At 39.9% G+C, this 16,557-nt stretch overlaps 2 protein-coding genes across 2 annotated transcripts; one reads left to right on the top strand and one right to left on the bottom strand.

The window, feature by feature from the left end:
* Window positions 1-5,149: 5,149 nt before the first annotated feature.
* On the top strand, window positions 5,150-11,084 carry plekhb1 (pleckstrin homology domain containing B1; the record flags this gene model as incomplete). The annotated part of the gene is made up of 6 exons (XM_079234649.1): window positions 5,150-5,186; window positions 5,912-6,064; window positions 7,566-7,668; window positions 8,010-8,049; window positions 8,130-8,220; window positions 10,951-11,084. 6 exons carry the CDS (start codon window positions 5,150-5,152, stop codon window positions 11,082-11,084), a joined length of 558 nt encoding a protein of 185 aa, XP_079090775.1.
* A 1,266-nt stretch (window positions 11,085-12,350) lies between these two features.
* Window positions 12,351-14,706, bottom strand: LOC306753238 (lathosterol oxidase-like). Its single transcript, XM_079237104.1, has 4 exons — window positions 14,494-14,706; window positions 14,017-14,149; window positions 13,799-13,899; window positions 12,351-13,265 (listed from the first exon to the last, which is right to left on the bottom strand). Exons 1-4 carry the CDS (start codon window positions 14,701-14,703, stop codon window positions 12,801-12,803), a joined length of 909 nt encoding a protein of 302 aa, XP_079093230.1. The 5' UTR covers window positions 14,704-14,706; the 3' UTR covers window positions 12,351-12,800.
* Between the last annotated feature and the right edge of the window lie 1,851 nt (window positions 14,707-16,557).

The following is a 16,557-nucleotide window of genomic DNA, read 5'->3' on the forward strand; positions in this document are numbered from 1 at the left end:
ATAGTTTAAGATACGCCCACTTTGCAGGAAGTGACGTTATTTAAATATCTTGTTTTTTCCGTCTGCCCTACTGTACAAAAGCTATGGACAGGTTATAATTAAAGCATTAAAAGAGACACAATATAGATATTTAGTGATTTGCTGAAACACAAATAAATGAAGAGAGCTGTTAAACTATAATTTTAATTAAACATATATAATACTAATTAAGTGTAAACATTAGTTTCACCTCACCATGTGTTATTAGTAATTACTTGAATTAATTGATTAGAGGAATTCATTTTGAACATGTAACAAATAAGAAAAGAAGAATACCGAATAAAATAGACAGTAACTATACACAGATACACAGTAAGTCCTAAAACTAAAACTAAAAAAATATTTGAAAAAAAGATCCTTTTGTGACGACCCTCTCTGCCACTGGTTGTTATCCCTGCAGGTGTTGCAGGTGTGCGTGGCAGAGGGTCATCAGGAGAGTGGGGACACCTCTGCTAATTAGCAAGCCTAACGTGTGTTGTATTATACTACCTAAGTTAAATAAACCCTTTTTGTTAAACTACACGCTTGTCTATATCCCCCTTCTCTTGTCATGGCCGTGAGGCCCAGTTCGTGACACTTTCTAGGACTTATAACATATCCACATAAAAAAAAAAAGAACTACTCATATTCTTCTGAAATTCTAAATGAATAATAAAGTAATAGATTATACAAGGAACTCCAACTATCACAAACATGTGGTAACAAAAATATGAAATATATTTTCACAGCTGAAATGTATAGTTAAAGTATAACTTACTCTTAATGGAAATGCTCTGAAACTGTACTGTACAATAAAGCATATTGCCATCTTTGTGGAGGCAAACTTGATGGAGGCTTTAATGGAATAGGTTTGCCACATGCTGCCACCAGATGGCAGTGTTGTGGGGGGAAAGGATCAGTTGATCTTTCCGTTTTCCTTTTACAGTGGGGAAACAAAGCAGGAGACTACTATGTACTGTATGTAAAGAGCTGTCCATCAAAAAGCAGTGGTGGAAGAAGTATGTAGATCCTTTACTTAAAAGTACCAATACGACACAAGTCCTGCATTTAAAACCATACCTAAGCAAATGTACAGACGTATCCTCTGCTAAAGGCAAGTGTTACATGTAAAAATAAGGCAACAATTGGCTCCTTAATTGACTTACTGTCACATTAGGATTTTGAAAACTGATACATGAATTCATGAGTTGTTAACATTTTCTGTCTGTCTCCCTCCATCTATATTCCTGAGTGTGTCCCTTTTGAGCGGTTGTGGAATGCTGGGTGTGTGTGTGGCACTGGGGAGCGGTGCTGTATGGGATGCTGGACAGACATACACACCATTTGATACCATGAGGTTTAATCCACAACAAACTTCCCATCAACTGTTAGCTGGACCAAAGTACACAATGCACCCACTGTGAACCATTGTGTCTGTGTATATGATTATCAATTACATCCATTTGACGTCCTGAAGGGTTTATTGCTGGTCAGACTCCATTAGATTTTCCGTCTCTTTCAAGAAATTGGACTTTCTCTGGATAGTTAGCTGTGTCGTAGCTCATTCACACAGTTAATAGGCATTTGGGGCGATCCAAAGTTTGTTTTTGGAGAAAACATCTGATATTACCAAGGGAAAGCTACAAGGAATGTATTGTTTTCCTATAAAAACAGCACAAATATGTATACCAATGTCTGTTTTATTTTAGTTTCTATATTATGTCCAACACCACCATGTTCCAAACCAGGTCAACAGATGCCAATCTGTTAGTAAAAAAACTCATGGATCACACTTCTCTCCAGATTGTCAGTTGTTGTGGACATGTCTGTCCAAGGTCCCAAAGCAACATCACCCATGGCTCAAATAATGCAATCAATGGATTAACAAGGCAATAGAATGTTTCATCTATCCAAACAGTTGAGCTCTTTGTCCACACAGAACGGCTGCAGTTTTTTGTGTTACCCTCTGTACCCCACAACTGGCAGCAATGATTGAATGGTGTGCTTTTTTTTCTTCAAATCGCCAGTCAGTGAGGTAAGTCAGTGAGGTAAGAAATTAAATGAGATATTTCTGTCAAATGAGATATTTCTGTCAAATTTTATTCATACATCTCCTCACCTTCATCATCTTGAACGGACAGTTTGTAGTATTTAGCGGGATCAATTTGCAGTAACAGAATTTCAAATTGACAACTGTTTTCATTATAATCAACTGAAACTAAGAATATCTCGCTATGTTGCGCCACAAAGTTTCTACAGTTGAACGGACAAACAAAACACTCACTCAACCCAAAGCTCGACCTATAGTTTCTAACGTACTTTTGAAACTGCGGTATCACAAGCCGAGGAGCGCAAAACCGTTGTAGAGTAGTACTGTTATGATAAGGCTTCTGACCGATCTCGTAATTTTGTTGATTTTCTACAGCTGTACAGCTCATTGTTCAAGAGTGAACCCATACACTTCTCTTATGCAATTAAAAATAATCAAAATGGACCAGGACCACATACTATTATTCTTTTATGTCTCACAGGCAGAGGAATCTGATAAATCAGATGGTCTTCAGGAAGCCTTATGGAGGTGGAGAGAAGAGCCACAGCTGCTCTTGAAGAGGCCTTGAAGAACGAAAAAGCCGCTAAAGCTCAACACAAAGCGGCCCTGAAACAGGAGCGTTAAGAAATAGAGGCTCTAGCAATGGCTCTGAGGAAGAAGCAAGCTGAAAAAACAACAGCCTTCGTGTTGAGGTGGAGTACTTGAAGGTCCAAGTGGATGATCTCAAGAAGTCACAGAAAGATCAGCAGAGGAGCAAGGCAAAACTGAAAGGTGCAACCGCCGCAATGACCGCAGAGATCGTTGAGAAGTTGATTGAGAAGCTCCAGAAGGATCTGGAAGCGTCCTTTTGTCAGCACAAGAAAGAATCAGCTGAGCGTCATCTGGTGAATTGTGCCAAAATCAAGGCACTGAAGCACAGACGAAGAAGCGCTTTGATCAGATGATCTCGGAAAAGCAGGCTTTAGTGGAACGTCTAGAAATCCTCGGTAACCAGCTGAGAGACGCATCTGCAGGCTCAGAGAGTCAACATGCAGACTTTGAGGGTGGTGAATGCAGACATCAGGGCTAAATTCCACGTCACGGAGATCGAATATGACAGAATCAGATCTAAACACCGCTCTCTCTCTCTCTCTGAGCGCCATGCAGAGATGGCGTCAAAGAAGAACGATACCATCACTGAGAACCAAATTACCATCATTAAGCTCCAGTGCGCTGTAGACGGGCTCAAAGAACAGCAGTCAGAGAGCAAGACCAGACGGGCAGAACTTGAAGATGCCTTAAAACAGGACAAGATGAGAGTAGAGTTGCAGCAGAGAGCTGATCAGGTCGGACCTGCTCTTGACAAAGAAAGGGCCCGGTGTGAGAAGCAGCGTGTCGAGTTCAAGGAAGCTTTGACCCGGCAGATTGAAACCCTGGAGGCTCTCTAGGCTTCAGGGATAGCTGGCAAACGTTTAGCACAGACACATCAGTAACAGTGAGCTCAAGCCCAACCAGCAGAGAAATGCTCTGGCTGAGAGCACAAAGGCTCTGCACCACCTGTAACGGGTGGTTACAGTCAAACTGTAATCTTTCTCCATCAAAGGGGATTCTTTTGGGGTGTTTTGTGGACAGAAGGTGTTTTCTGATTGTATGATTATAAATAGTTGTTTTGTTATACTGGATGTGTAAAAAACTGCCGAAGAAGAAAAATAATAAACTTCACTTTGTACAGCCAATTATATTTTACCTTTGCCGTTTCATGATCAAAAAGTTGGATTCAAAGGCATTCGGACACAGCACTATTCAATGTCGGAATCAATTTGTAATATTGAACATATACTTTCATATGGGGCCAATATTATCTAGCAGTACCAGTAGCTTTTGGAATATGAGTACAGTAAAATGTCAAAAAATGGCTTTCGCCATTACTGAAAATAATATACTACAAATAACTCACAGATCAGTTTGCCATCTTGAAATAAGGGCAGCTGTTTTTTTATAATGCATTTTATAATTTTACTTTGAAGGCCAAATGACTCCGCATCCGTTAGTAGTTGCTTAGTTGTGTAACTTTACGCGACAGGGTGGGGAGGCGCGAGACGCTCTTTACAGACAATGGATGGTGGCAGTGATGGAGTCAGGCCATTTTTTAAGTAAGTAAAAGTTTAAGAAGATAATAATAACAATAATTGATCAACTTCTGGTATTACTACTACTCACGTTTACTATGAATTTAACCTGATCATAAGACAATATATTTGTCTGGAAAGTGTAAAGTCTCCATCTTGTGTTCAGGATTCATACAGTTGCAAGAAGTTGATACTTTTATTTCAGCTTTATATTTAAAGCATATTTTATGAATGGAATACACTGCACCATGTTTCATAACACAAATCCCAATGTAAAACTTGTAACATTACCATTGCCGAAATAAAATAATTGCACTTTTTTGTACATTGTCATAATCCCAGTTCAACAGAAATCTGTAATTTAACATAATAAAAACACATTTGACAGTGACCTGGCTAAAGGTGGTTATGTAGCGTATATGTTAGAAGTTACGGACTGGTGTTTTCTCGAAGCTATAAAAGGAGAGGATGTCACCGATGTATCACAGACCGCCCCGTCAACATCTTGCAAAGACGTTCATAACTGACCTGGGTGACACTGAGGCTAATCCTCATGTTGTTCCTCTTTAAATGCAGGGATTAACTTGTAAAAGCATGCCATACAAACATTAATTAATGGGACATGGCTCACATGATGTGAAACAAGGGTATGCATCAATATAAACACGTTGGCACATGGCGCGAGAGTCAACGAGACAAATCAGTCAAGAAGGAGTGAGGAAGATGAGAAGGGACGAGGGGGAGTGGTCAATCCTAATCCAGAATTATCCAGTGAGTCAGCCTTAGTCCACATTAATCTGCCAGTACATCTCACTGTCTGTGGGACGGAGGGAACGTAAACAGTCAGAGGAGTCCAAAACCAGCTGCTGGACATTTTAGTCTTGTTTTATCACCAATAATTGCATTTTGTACTTTTGCTGCTCCAGGATTATCTCCATTATTATTATCAGAGGAACTGGGACAACAGCAACACATGGCGCTCCTGAGGTCAGGCTGGCTGTGGAGACAAAGTGAGTAGAGACCGGATGTTTCAAACAGCTTTCAAGGGAAGAGGGATAGCTTTGGTTTTTATAATAAGGGCACAGTTCCAGTACCTCTAACGTGAGAATTCTCAGTTTATTTTCCCCTATCTCTCTTAATATATATTTTTTTCTTCTTAAAATTAGAATCTGGACACACCAATTTCAGGCTTTCAGCACTCTTTATTTTTATGTTTAAAATGCAATGAAGTGCAATAAAAAAAAAAAGCCAATCAGAAAACATGTAAATGCGAATGGTCCTCTCGAGAGCAAGTGTTTGGTTTGTCCGTTCTGGGCTACTGTTGAAAACATGGTGGCCGGCTCAGTGAAGAACATGCGTATGTAGATATAAACCAAAACCATGAAGTAAAAAAAGCTTTAAGTTTACAAAAACACAACGCGTCTTATGTTCAGGTGATTATACAATCGAGAAACATACTAATTCATATTATAAGCCATTTATGCCCATAGATCCCCTGAAATGTTACACATACGTACACATCAGTGAAAACAGTACCTGTTATGAAACTACAATTTTCGTGACTAATCCCATTAATTGTCCCTGGCAATGTCTTCCAGTGGCTTACCCAGGACAGTCAATGTGGACTCATGCTCTTGGAAACAGAGCTACAAAACAAACACACATCTATGTGTAGCATGTGAGATACTTACAAACACGGTTGGTGCACTGACTGTGCCACGTGTCTCCCCTCTAGCTTCTGTCCTAAAACGCTGGAAGTTAAACTGGTGTGACCTCTGGATAGATGGGAGTCTTTGCTTCTACAAGACGGACAGCCGGCGAGAGCTGGAGCACCGTGTCAGCCTCAAGACGGCGTGCGTGGACGTGAGATCGGGCCTGGAGTGTCGAGGTAAATCAAGCTGCCTTTATAACCTTTTCGGCAAGTACATCTTTAAACATTTTTTAAATAAATAAAAAAAGTTTTTTCAGCAACTAAGCATTGTTCAAACCCACAAAACATTCAAAAACTGTTTTTAATTTTTTTATGCACTGATCAATTTTGAGATATTTGCTTCCATAATGTCTTCTTTTCAGACTAGAGGAAAGAAAACATCCAAAATGCAGATTACGGTGCTTATTTCACGAAACAATTTTTTTTTGCATTTGTAGATCTCTTCGAAATTCACTACAATTTAGCGTTACATAATGGATCATTTGCCTATTTAAACATAACATTTGTAATACAAAGATAATTGATGAGATCCATTCGTCAATGTTATACCCTGTTCACCTGCAGTGTCTTTTAAAAAAAGGTTTACGAAACATATCTTTAAAAGGCCGCTTTCCCCCCCTCACACTATGCCAGATATCTCTAATTTTCCCTTGCATCCACAACATTTTACAGTTTTATTAGTATCTATATTCTGAAGTGGGTCAGCCAGCTAGCAGACAGACAGATTTATTTAATTTAAGTTCTGATAAAACTTTGGTGCTTTTGAAGTTGCTCATAGGAGGAGCCATCCACACCCGGAGACACTACAAAGGAAATTCAAATGTCCTCATATCAGATTTCAGGCCTTCACTGGCTGATTCATTTTGAACTGCAAAAAAACATCCGATTGCACAGTGGAGCTGCTGAACAGTCCCAAATATTCATCGCTGTTTACACGACAAGCACTAAACCGGAAGAACAAATACAACCGTGTTTGTTCCAGAAGAGGAAAATAGGCACGGCAGCAGAAGTTGAAAGGACTGCATACAATAAGTATTTAGTATGGAACTGGGACACATGCTCTTGTTTGAGGATTGTTTGAGAATGCCCCCGCAGGATCTGCGGGGGCATTTAGCAGCCAAGCCGAGTACGAGAGCATTTTACAGAACCAGATGCCCCCGTGGAGGGCAAACACAAATCTGTCACCAAAGAAGCACAGCTTAAAGAAAAATCTAAAATACTTTCACAAAAAAGAAGAGCACACCAAATGTCTTTCATCACATCGATATCAGGAGACGTCATGCAGACGTCCTGAGAGCTTTTTAATGGCCCTCCACTGCGGGTGTGAAAACATGACAACGTGACGAAAGCTGTTCTCAAGGCTTTCCAAGGGTACTGCTCCTTCAAGAGTTCTGATATAATTTAAAAGGTTCATCATTTGAGTATCAGCAGACTACTAATTAATACATCTTATAAAAGTTTTTCAACCATCTACAGTGTAGATTCTACACGACTGATTTAATTCGATCAGGTATATAATGTATAACATCCAAAATGTACTATTTAATTGTACCCAACTACACTTAATGTAGGATCTTCCATCTTTCTTTGAGGTTTTTAGACTAACAGAAGACATGATGACAACGTGCTCATGTTTGGTCACTACTGTCACTACTTGAACCTGTTTTTGGTGCCGCAGGTGTGAGTCCACCAGAGAGTAATCCCAGGGAGAACCTCATTGTGGTTCAGCTCACAAGCGGCTCAACGGTCAACCTGTGTGCTAACAGCGAGGATGAATCCATGTAGGTACTCTCCCTTCACTCTTGTCTCGTCTGCCTCGATTAGTAGTGGCATGTAGTAGTATAGGCCTACTTAAGTTACAATTGAGGTCTTTACATTTTATTTAACCTTTATTCAGTCAACATGCTCCCATTGAGATTCAAAATCTCTTTTCTAAGGGCCTCCTGACCAAGATAAAAAGTATACAAAAGGACAAATAACAGACTTACTTAACTTGTAGGAGTTTTTTCAGTGTGGTATTAGCTCTTTTCCTTAAGAAAATTATCTGAATACTTCCTCCACCATTGCTCGTTACAACCTTCTGTGAGTGCTTCATTTCTGTTCATGTTTTTATTTTCTTTAGCGCATGGAAACTGACTCTGCTCGACACCAGGAGGAACCCGGTGAGTGATCCATTGTTCTTTGCAAGAGCCGATACATAATCTGCTCACTCTCGGTGATGCTAACGGTTTTCTTTCTGTAGGTGTTCACATATGACCCATATGACGACTGCTACCAAGCTGTCCCTATCAACAGCTACCATACTGTCTACATCACTCCTGGAGCAGGGCCAGGTACTTCACCATAATGAATGCAGGACACACAAAAGCGAACCCTAAACTTCCATAGACTCAACATCTCATTTTGACTACCTTTAGGCCACCAAATGAAATTCTTATTTCACCCTCAGATGTTTTTTACTGTAAGTATAGAGGGTTAAAAGCAACATTTACATTTTTTGGACTGCCTGGCAGTTCCTCACAACTCCAAAATCAAAACAACCATTGTTCAAAACAGTCGTCTGAGCATAAAGAAAATGCAAAAGCAACAATGTCTTTCTTCTGGAACGTCACCGTAAAAAAGTGAAGTGTGTAAGCAACAATTATATCACTGAAAATAATATACATTTTGGTCTTCTCAATGGTGGCAGCATGCACACCCACACCCAGTGCATTCTGCTTTTTCTCTGACCCATGTACCACTAATTAAAGGTATATATATATTTGCACCTTTCTACTTCATAGACAGACTATAGTTGTTATCAAAACACCATCTTTCTTTGCTTGTATATAACTGCAAGATGTGAGAGGGGCGTTTCTTTTTTGGTGCATTGGAGGAACTTAACCTTATGACCTCAGTATTTTCTAAATCCCTGATTACAGGCCTGGTAGTCCGCAGTCATCTAAAGGCAACAGCAGTGTTTGCACTGTCATTCAGCAATTAACACATTAATCAAATACAATCAACAGAGGAACCCAGACAGCATCAAGTATGCCTATAAATTAAGCAATATAAACACACATGCATGCGCCAACCTGACCTCTCTGACCTCTCGCCTGAGAATCTGTGACGACGTGACTGTATTTTACTGTATTTTAATGTAGATGAAACTCAATATAATCCAGCGGAATGCGATAGAAATTCCAGTTTAATCCTTTTTTTAGACTGCCGCTGTTAAACTTCTTAATACTTCCCATGTTGCGCCGTGCCTCTCCGTTTCCACACACGTGCCGGGCGCGTAGCCTAATTAAACGGTGGAGCGCTCGATTTGAGACACTGAGCGTGCTCGCAGGGCGGTGCTTTAATTGAGTAATGGATAAATTAGAATCAAGCAATTTTTTTTACCAATGTGATAACGACAATAGTAATAACTATTGTTAAAATAAGGACAGGCAATGTGTATTAACACATACTCTTTTTTGCCAGTTATCCATCCTTGCACATATTTGCCTACAGCCTAATCTGCAATATAATATGCATATACAGAGAGATATTTACATATATATATATATATATATATATATATATATATATATATATATATATATATATATGTATATATATATATACTACATATATATACTATATACATATATATACTATATATATAATTCTATATATATAGTATATATATATGTGTATATATACATATATATATACATATATATATATATATGTAGTATATATACAGTACATCCAAATGTAAATACATACATATGTATACATACATATGTATATCAATATATTCATATATAACAAAATCTTTTTGTGAATTTGCCCAGGAGGACCCCCTATATACTCCCAGTCCAGACTACACCCGGGGTTAAAGGGCCCTAGGCTAGATTATACCCCCATGATATCAGTAGTGTTGAGTGATATATACAAGAATTACTTAATTTTTCAATATTTTATTGGGGGTTCAGCTTTGTCAGGTAAATTAAACGAGAAAGCTAACTGACTTAAATCTTAAAACTCTAAAACATAGACTTTTATAAAACTGAAAAAATATTAGACTTCCACAAAGATCAAAGATTACTACGTCCTAAAACTTCAACTTCTAAGACTAGCAAATCCTTGCTACAATATAAATGTTCAACGTTAAACCCTGATAACAACATCAAAACATCCACAAAGATTACTACCACACTTCTCAGTAGGGTTACACATTAAAATAAAAGCACATTCCCAAAACATAATGCAATTGTAACACAATGTAATAAAAGTCATAACGCCCTGAAACTTCATCTTCTAAGGCTAGCAAGTCCTCACTACAGTATAAATGTTCAAAGTTAAACACTGATAACAACATCAAAATGATCATGCTTGTTTTCAAGAAAAAAAAGTGCATGTTCTGTTGATGACTGCAGATTGAAGCTTGCGGGATAGGTCAACCAATCCATGGAGTCACCAATTTTTGTGTGGATGACGATGTCGCAACTCAACAGACAGTTTATCCCCTGGGGTATACTCTGGCATGGAGGGGTATAGTATGGCCTAGGCTATTTTACACCCCCGGGTATAGTTTGGCTTAGGACAGTTGGTTTAATCTGGGCGGGGGTTAATTTGGCCTGTCACATCGGTGTTGTCAGAGTTGTTTGTTGTCTTGGAGCACACAGAGCAGAGCTTATGTTATCTAAAATATTTTCAATGTCATGACTGAATATTAAGATGATTTTGACAAAGTGGATGTGATGCAAGACTTCAGAACGAGACTCGATTTGGCAAGAAAACAAACAGTCCGGATCAAGTTAATCGTAAATTCAAAAATCAAGCGTAAAGAAAACATTGTTTTCCATAATGTTGTCAGACACAATACCGGACCAACAAAAATGGGTTGTTCCCATTAGTTACCCTAGACACAAAAAACATAGAAAAATATAGTCCAGGTTGATAAATCCTGCAGTTACCCTCTATTGGTGGGAGAATCAGATTTCTTTCTCTCTCTCACTCTGATTTGCCAAACACGGATCAACCAACAAGTCGACCATGAACATTACATGTCTTCCCTTTGTCTTTTCTCTCAGGAACCCACCAGGTGGTTGTTCAGAGGGACCCATTTGATGGAGTCTTGGAGCATCTGGCACTGGGATTACTGGCAGGCATGGCAGCGGGGACGGCCATGCGATCGTTCCTCTGGATGCCCTTCTTTTTCTGTTGAGACGATCTCCATCACTGACACGGCGACACTGCGCGGGGACCGGGAGCCCAACATCAGCACGAGCAGAAGATGGAGTAATCTCGTCTGCTGTAACAAGCTGCTCTTCTGGTTGATCTGCTTTTTTTTTTTCTTCTTCTTATGTGCACTTTCACATATAAGACTTAAGAAGCTGAAAAAGGATGCCACGTCATTTTATGTTCTCCCTGCTTGTACATCACGCTGAATCTACTTATGATTCTTTGCACGAGCCAGGAAGTCGATTTTTGATTCTGACTGTTCTTAAATCTGCTGCACGGATTTTACACTTAATAGCTTGATAAATCTGTCGTCCGTAGTAGGAAATACATTGATGTAATAAAACACAATTCTGAATGGTGATCCAAAAAAAATCATTGTTTGATTGCATACAACTAACAAACCATATGTTTTGAAACTGCATTGTTCTAGTTTGATAAAACAATCCCATCTCAGGGTCCACCAATTAGCTCCCCCCGCCCCCGGCTATCAACCACATCACACTGTTCTTTATCAACTGATGGAGCTTCTGCAGTTGTCATGGAAATCGGTCTGTAATTCTCATACTAATGATGCAATCACCTCAGCAGATAGGGAGAAGGCATGAACTCTGTAATTCAAATTATCCTGTAAATTGAATCTCCACAATTTATTAAAAAAAGAAACTTAGAAAAAACTTGAACTTTCTTTCGAAGCAGTTGTTGGTTTGCTGCGTTTTTCAGGTTCAGTCCGAACTCATAACACAAGTGTCGATTAAGAGCGACGTAAAAGCACACATTCAGATATGTTCAGACACATTCGCACACACACAAAAAAACAACAACCTTGATTGAAGACCACATATGAAAGTGTCCCAAATCAGAATGAAATCCATGTGATTTGTGCCGTTCACTCTGTTAGTAAAAAAAATTCTGATTCTGGACACACAAACTCCCGATGTCAGCCTGCTTGTCTATTTATTGGAACGTCAAAGAATGTAGTGATCCCAACACAGCATGGCCTCCTAAAAATTATGTTACCATATCTCGAAAATGTATTGTCAATTTGGAGAGGAAATGCATTTTCTCCCAGCCCAGGTCCATTCTCGGGGGCCCTGTGTGTGTGTGTGTGTGTGTGTGTGTGTGTGTGTGTGTAGACATGCAGCTTAGGTGAAGCAAAATTGCTCATAGGGGTGAATGTGAGCGTGAACGGTAGAGAAAAATGCAACAAAACAAATGTAACGGAAGAAAAACCAACATGGATATATTCATGTTCAGAATTGTTATTTATTAAAATAATGGTATCCTATACCACATCAGCCTACTGTCACCAATACTCGATCCAGCTCTTTGAGTCAGTATCGGACTGATATTAGTATTGGTGCATCTCTAATGCACTACTGTAGAAGAATTGATATGAAAGACATTTTTGGTTCAGAAACGTTTGAGATTCAACGTATCCGGTTTGCAGAAATGTGGAATGCCAACATTGTAATCTGGCAAATTGGGTTGATCCCAAAGCTTGCCTTTAATGACGGGAATCCGGGGGAAACCTTTCTCACATGCAGTTTATCCAGTGTTTCAAATCTCACAACAGCTCATTTGGCAAATGCAGGAACTCAAATTACGCTGCGATTCGTTTCCCAGCCGAGTATGGGTGTAGCACATTGTCTTTATAAAAATATCGATCACATTCAGCACTTAAATGGCACTTCCCCTTCTGTTACTCCTCCTTACACGTGACTCCTCTCTGAGCATCTCCATTAACTTGCCCTACCGCCTTCCCCCTGCCGTCTCCTAACTTTCCCTCCGCTTGAAGTTTCCGGATCAGATCATGGGGACCCTTCCCCATCAGAGCCGACGGGTGCCTGTAGGAGCCCCCCAGGCGGTCCCACAGAGTGAAGTACTGTCCGTAGTTGTAGTCGAAGAAGAGGTGGTGGTCAGTGTGGTGAGCCGAGCCGTTGACGGCACTCGTCAGAGCGCCGGGCACGCGGTAGTCCCCGTCGTGGATCGAGATGGTCCAGATGTTGACGAAAATGTACAGCGCCAAGTAGAGCACCTTGTGGAGGGGAAAGAGGAAGGGGTAGATGTGGTACGGGAGTCCCTGCATGAAGCCGTCCACGGGATGAAAGGCATGGCTGGCGAAGGGAGAGGGGATCTTCCACAAGTGGTGTGGTTTGTGAAACAGCTGTTTGGGGAGAAGAAGGCAGAAATTGGTGAGAGAGAGAAAGTCACGGCTTTCTCAAAAGAAATCTGGATCACTAAGATTTTATATAATATCCATTTATATATGTTATTATAAAAACATGTCAAATGAGTGACTATGGTAAAGACACCACAGAAGGGTGTATGAACAGTGAAGATAAAAAAGATGATGTGAATATAGTTCACAGGGGAGGAGCAGTTATGATGCTTTTACTTCTCTGGTGTATAACTTTGGTGAGGGACTAATTGACAATATAAAATTGAATACCTAAACCTACATACACATGTTAGATATACACACACTAAAAAACATGACATTAAACATGAAATATGGCTTTATTTGGTGTAAATAAAACGATGCATTATTTCTGTAGTTAGTCACCTTTGGCTGGTTCAATATTATCTGCTGATATTATTTGGTGAATATTATCTGCCACTAAATAATGAAAAGAATTGCAGAACAGAAATAAAACCTGGATAAATAAAGAAAAAAAAAATCCCCACTATTGTTCTCACCTTGTAAATAAGCTTGTGATGAAGGAAGCGATGAATCCAGTAGATACACATGTCAGTGAAAAGCAGGAAGGAGATCATACTCAGGAAGAGCCCCGGCCAGCCTGAGAGCACGCAGACCGAGTCACCACCAGGACGTCACACTTTTTATGCTCAGGGTGTCAAACGCATGCAAACAACAAGATAACAGCGCGACTAAAAGCCGGTGAGGTCATTCTTACCCAGCGGAGACTCATCAACATTATCGTACAGTTTGCTGAACCCTCTGACTTCAGCGAAAAACAAGGCCACTGTGGGGATGCTGATCCAGGGCAGAGAGGTCATTGCATACTTAATCTCCCTCTGAACCTGATTCTGAGTAGGACAAAAACAAATGGATTTGGCAATAAGGAAAAACTATGGATGATTTCAAATTGATCCGCATTAAGACTAAGTATAGAAATAGCCAATATTCTCCCTGATAATCTTGTTTGCTTATCAAAGTCATTGAGAGGCGTCAATATGACTTTCAGACTCTTTAATTTTGACAACTCCTCATACTAACTTTAAGGCAAAGTGTGCTTCAAACAAAGTGCTTTTTAGATTGTCTGGCTAGGGTTTGAACTTCTCTCTCAAGCTTTCCATTTTCCTTCTTTGCACAACTTCACTTGTCTTGTACATTTCATTACCAAAGCAAAGATCCAGGCCGAAATCCATACCTCTAGGAATTGTGGGTGTTTCATTAGATTGTGGTCAAAGACGAAGAAGTAGTTGATGACTCCCAGGCCCAGGTACAGGACCGCAGCGCCGAGGTTGGTCAGCACCAACAGGCTGATAATCTGCCGCAGGGCCCCGTCCTCGGGCCACGATGCGGGGTACACGTACGGGGACAGGACGTAATAGTCGGCAACGTTCAGCACAAGATCCATGGTTGAATCTGTAAAGTATGGAGGGAGCACACATTATAACACTGCATTTCCCAGAAGCCCCGTTGTTTGCGGTCATCTCTTGTGTGGTAAAACTTTGCCAAAGTGTTTATTTATGCATGTATACTTATACATTGCATTAACAGTTGATACGTGGTTTAAAACTCACCATAATGCGTGTTAGGCTGCAAGCAGTGTTTAATATGTGATGATTATTGTTATTTGTCAACTACAGCCTTTCAGGTCATCCATAACAGCTGTACACCTGATAGTGAATGGTTGACTATACTATCACAGTTAATCAATACTAGAACAATCTTAAACTGAGAAAACTCCTTCCACTAATGAAAGTAATAATATGAGGCTGAAAGCTCTGAATGAAATCTAATAAGTGGACACATGTCTTCATGAGATTTAAACACATAAATTAACAGTTTCAAATCATTTAATTAAATGATGCTATGACACATCAAACACAAGAAGCCCTGCCAGTAATATACTGTATGCGTAATAACGTTACATATTTCTATGATAATGTCTTGATGGACTCTGACTGGACTCCTGGACGTGGCTCTCTGACCCCGGGAAGGTGTCAGGGATCCGGACTCCACCGCTTTGCAACGGATTTCATTTCCAGCACAAACACCATGCCGAATCAACCGTGAACGTGACACTATTTCATATGAATTAATTATGGAGACCACGCGTGTACATTACGTTCATTCTGTAATCGAGATGTCACATTTATGTAACTTCCTTGACCGACAACTTCACCGAAAAACTCAACATTCCTACCCTTGCTAAAAGCATGAACTCAACACAACACGGTTGCAATAGCACACAAACATTTCCGCTGTCGTATTGTTAATATAACGTAATGTCTATACATTTAAATAGTCGGCGACTGTACCTTGTGTAGGTTGCTCGTATTCCGGTACAAAAGCGGTGGGATGCGTGTCTGACTAAAAGGTAAGCGAGTGACCAATCAGCGCGGTGCGACTCTGTACGTCATACAGATGGCATCCAATCAGCGCATAGTTCCTCATCACGGCAGGGTTGTTATGATTTCTGATTGGCCAATTGGAGAATCTGCTCATGGTGTTACAGAAACGGGTCTTCTGCCCGCTTAAAGGTCCTGTCACAGCTGGAGCAGGGGCAGACACGCCCCCAGATGGTTACACAAACCTAGTTGATGCATTATGCTTTATTAAAACAACAAGCCTTTCATTTTTACATGCATATTATACAGTGGAGATCAGCTACAATCATGCACTAATCATGCACGCCATTCTCGCTTGTGACAAATCTTCCTTTACAAACGTATGCATTTAAAGTCATCTAATTTTTTACCCAAATGTATTTAACTGAGATGACAAAACTCCACAGGCCACATTAAGCTTTGGGAGCCATTCTTTAATTTGGCATCTTCCAATAAGCCAAATATTGTTTTTCTGTTTAATATTGGCCCTGATGTTACTTACACTCTCAATTAGCTTTATGCAACTTGTATGCCTGTAAGCGGGGCGATGAAATGTTTTATTATAACCTCTTATTCAAACACTAAGATGCTGCATTTCAAGAATAGGCTTCTTAATAGGAGAATCTTTAAATTCATTTATGTGAATTGTAGGGAAAACACGCATGGCTTCATTATTTTTGCAAGATATCTGAATTAAGAAACCAAGATACTTTGCACGGACACAGACACAGTATGGCTACATCATTAGTACAGCACTGTGATTTGCATCAATTTTAGACAGTTTGGTTTTTAATGGCAGAGGTGACAAATTGCTTCCATACTGCTGTAAAACGGACCCCCATCCTGCCACAAGGTGTCACTAGTGCTCTAATATACGA

Source organism: Taurulus bubalis (assembly GCF_910589615.1).
Source record: "Taurulus bubalis genome assembly, chromosome: 2".
NCBI lineage: Eukaryota > Metazoa > Chordata > Actinopteri > Perciformes > Cottidae > Taurulus > Taurulus bubalis.

Bases quoted from the DNA above. Each gene is read 5' to 3' on its own strand.
- LOC306753238 (XM_079237104.1), bottom strand. From the start codon at position 14,703: ATGGATCTTGTGCTGAACGTTGCCGACTATTACGTCCTGTCCCCGTAC. The intron at 13,900-14,016 runs GTAAGAATGACC...GCGTGCTCTCAG, and splicing joins TGTTGATGAGTCTCCGCTGG to GCTGGCCGGGGCTCTTCCTG. The intron at 13,266-13,798 runs GTGAGAACAATA...CTCCCCAAACAG, and splicing joins ATCACAAGCTTATTTACAAG to CTGTTTCACAAACCACACCA.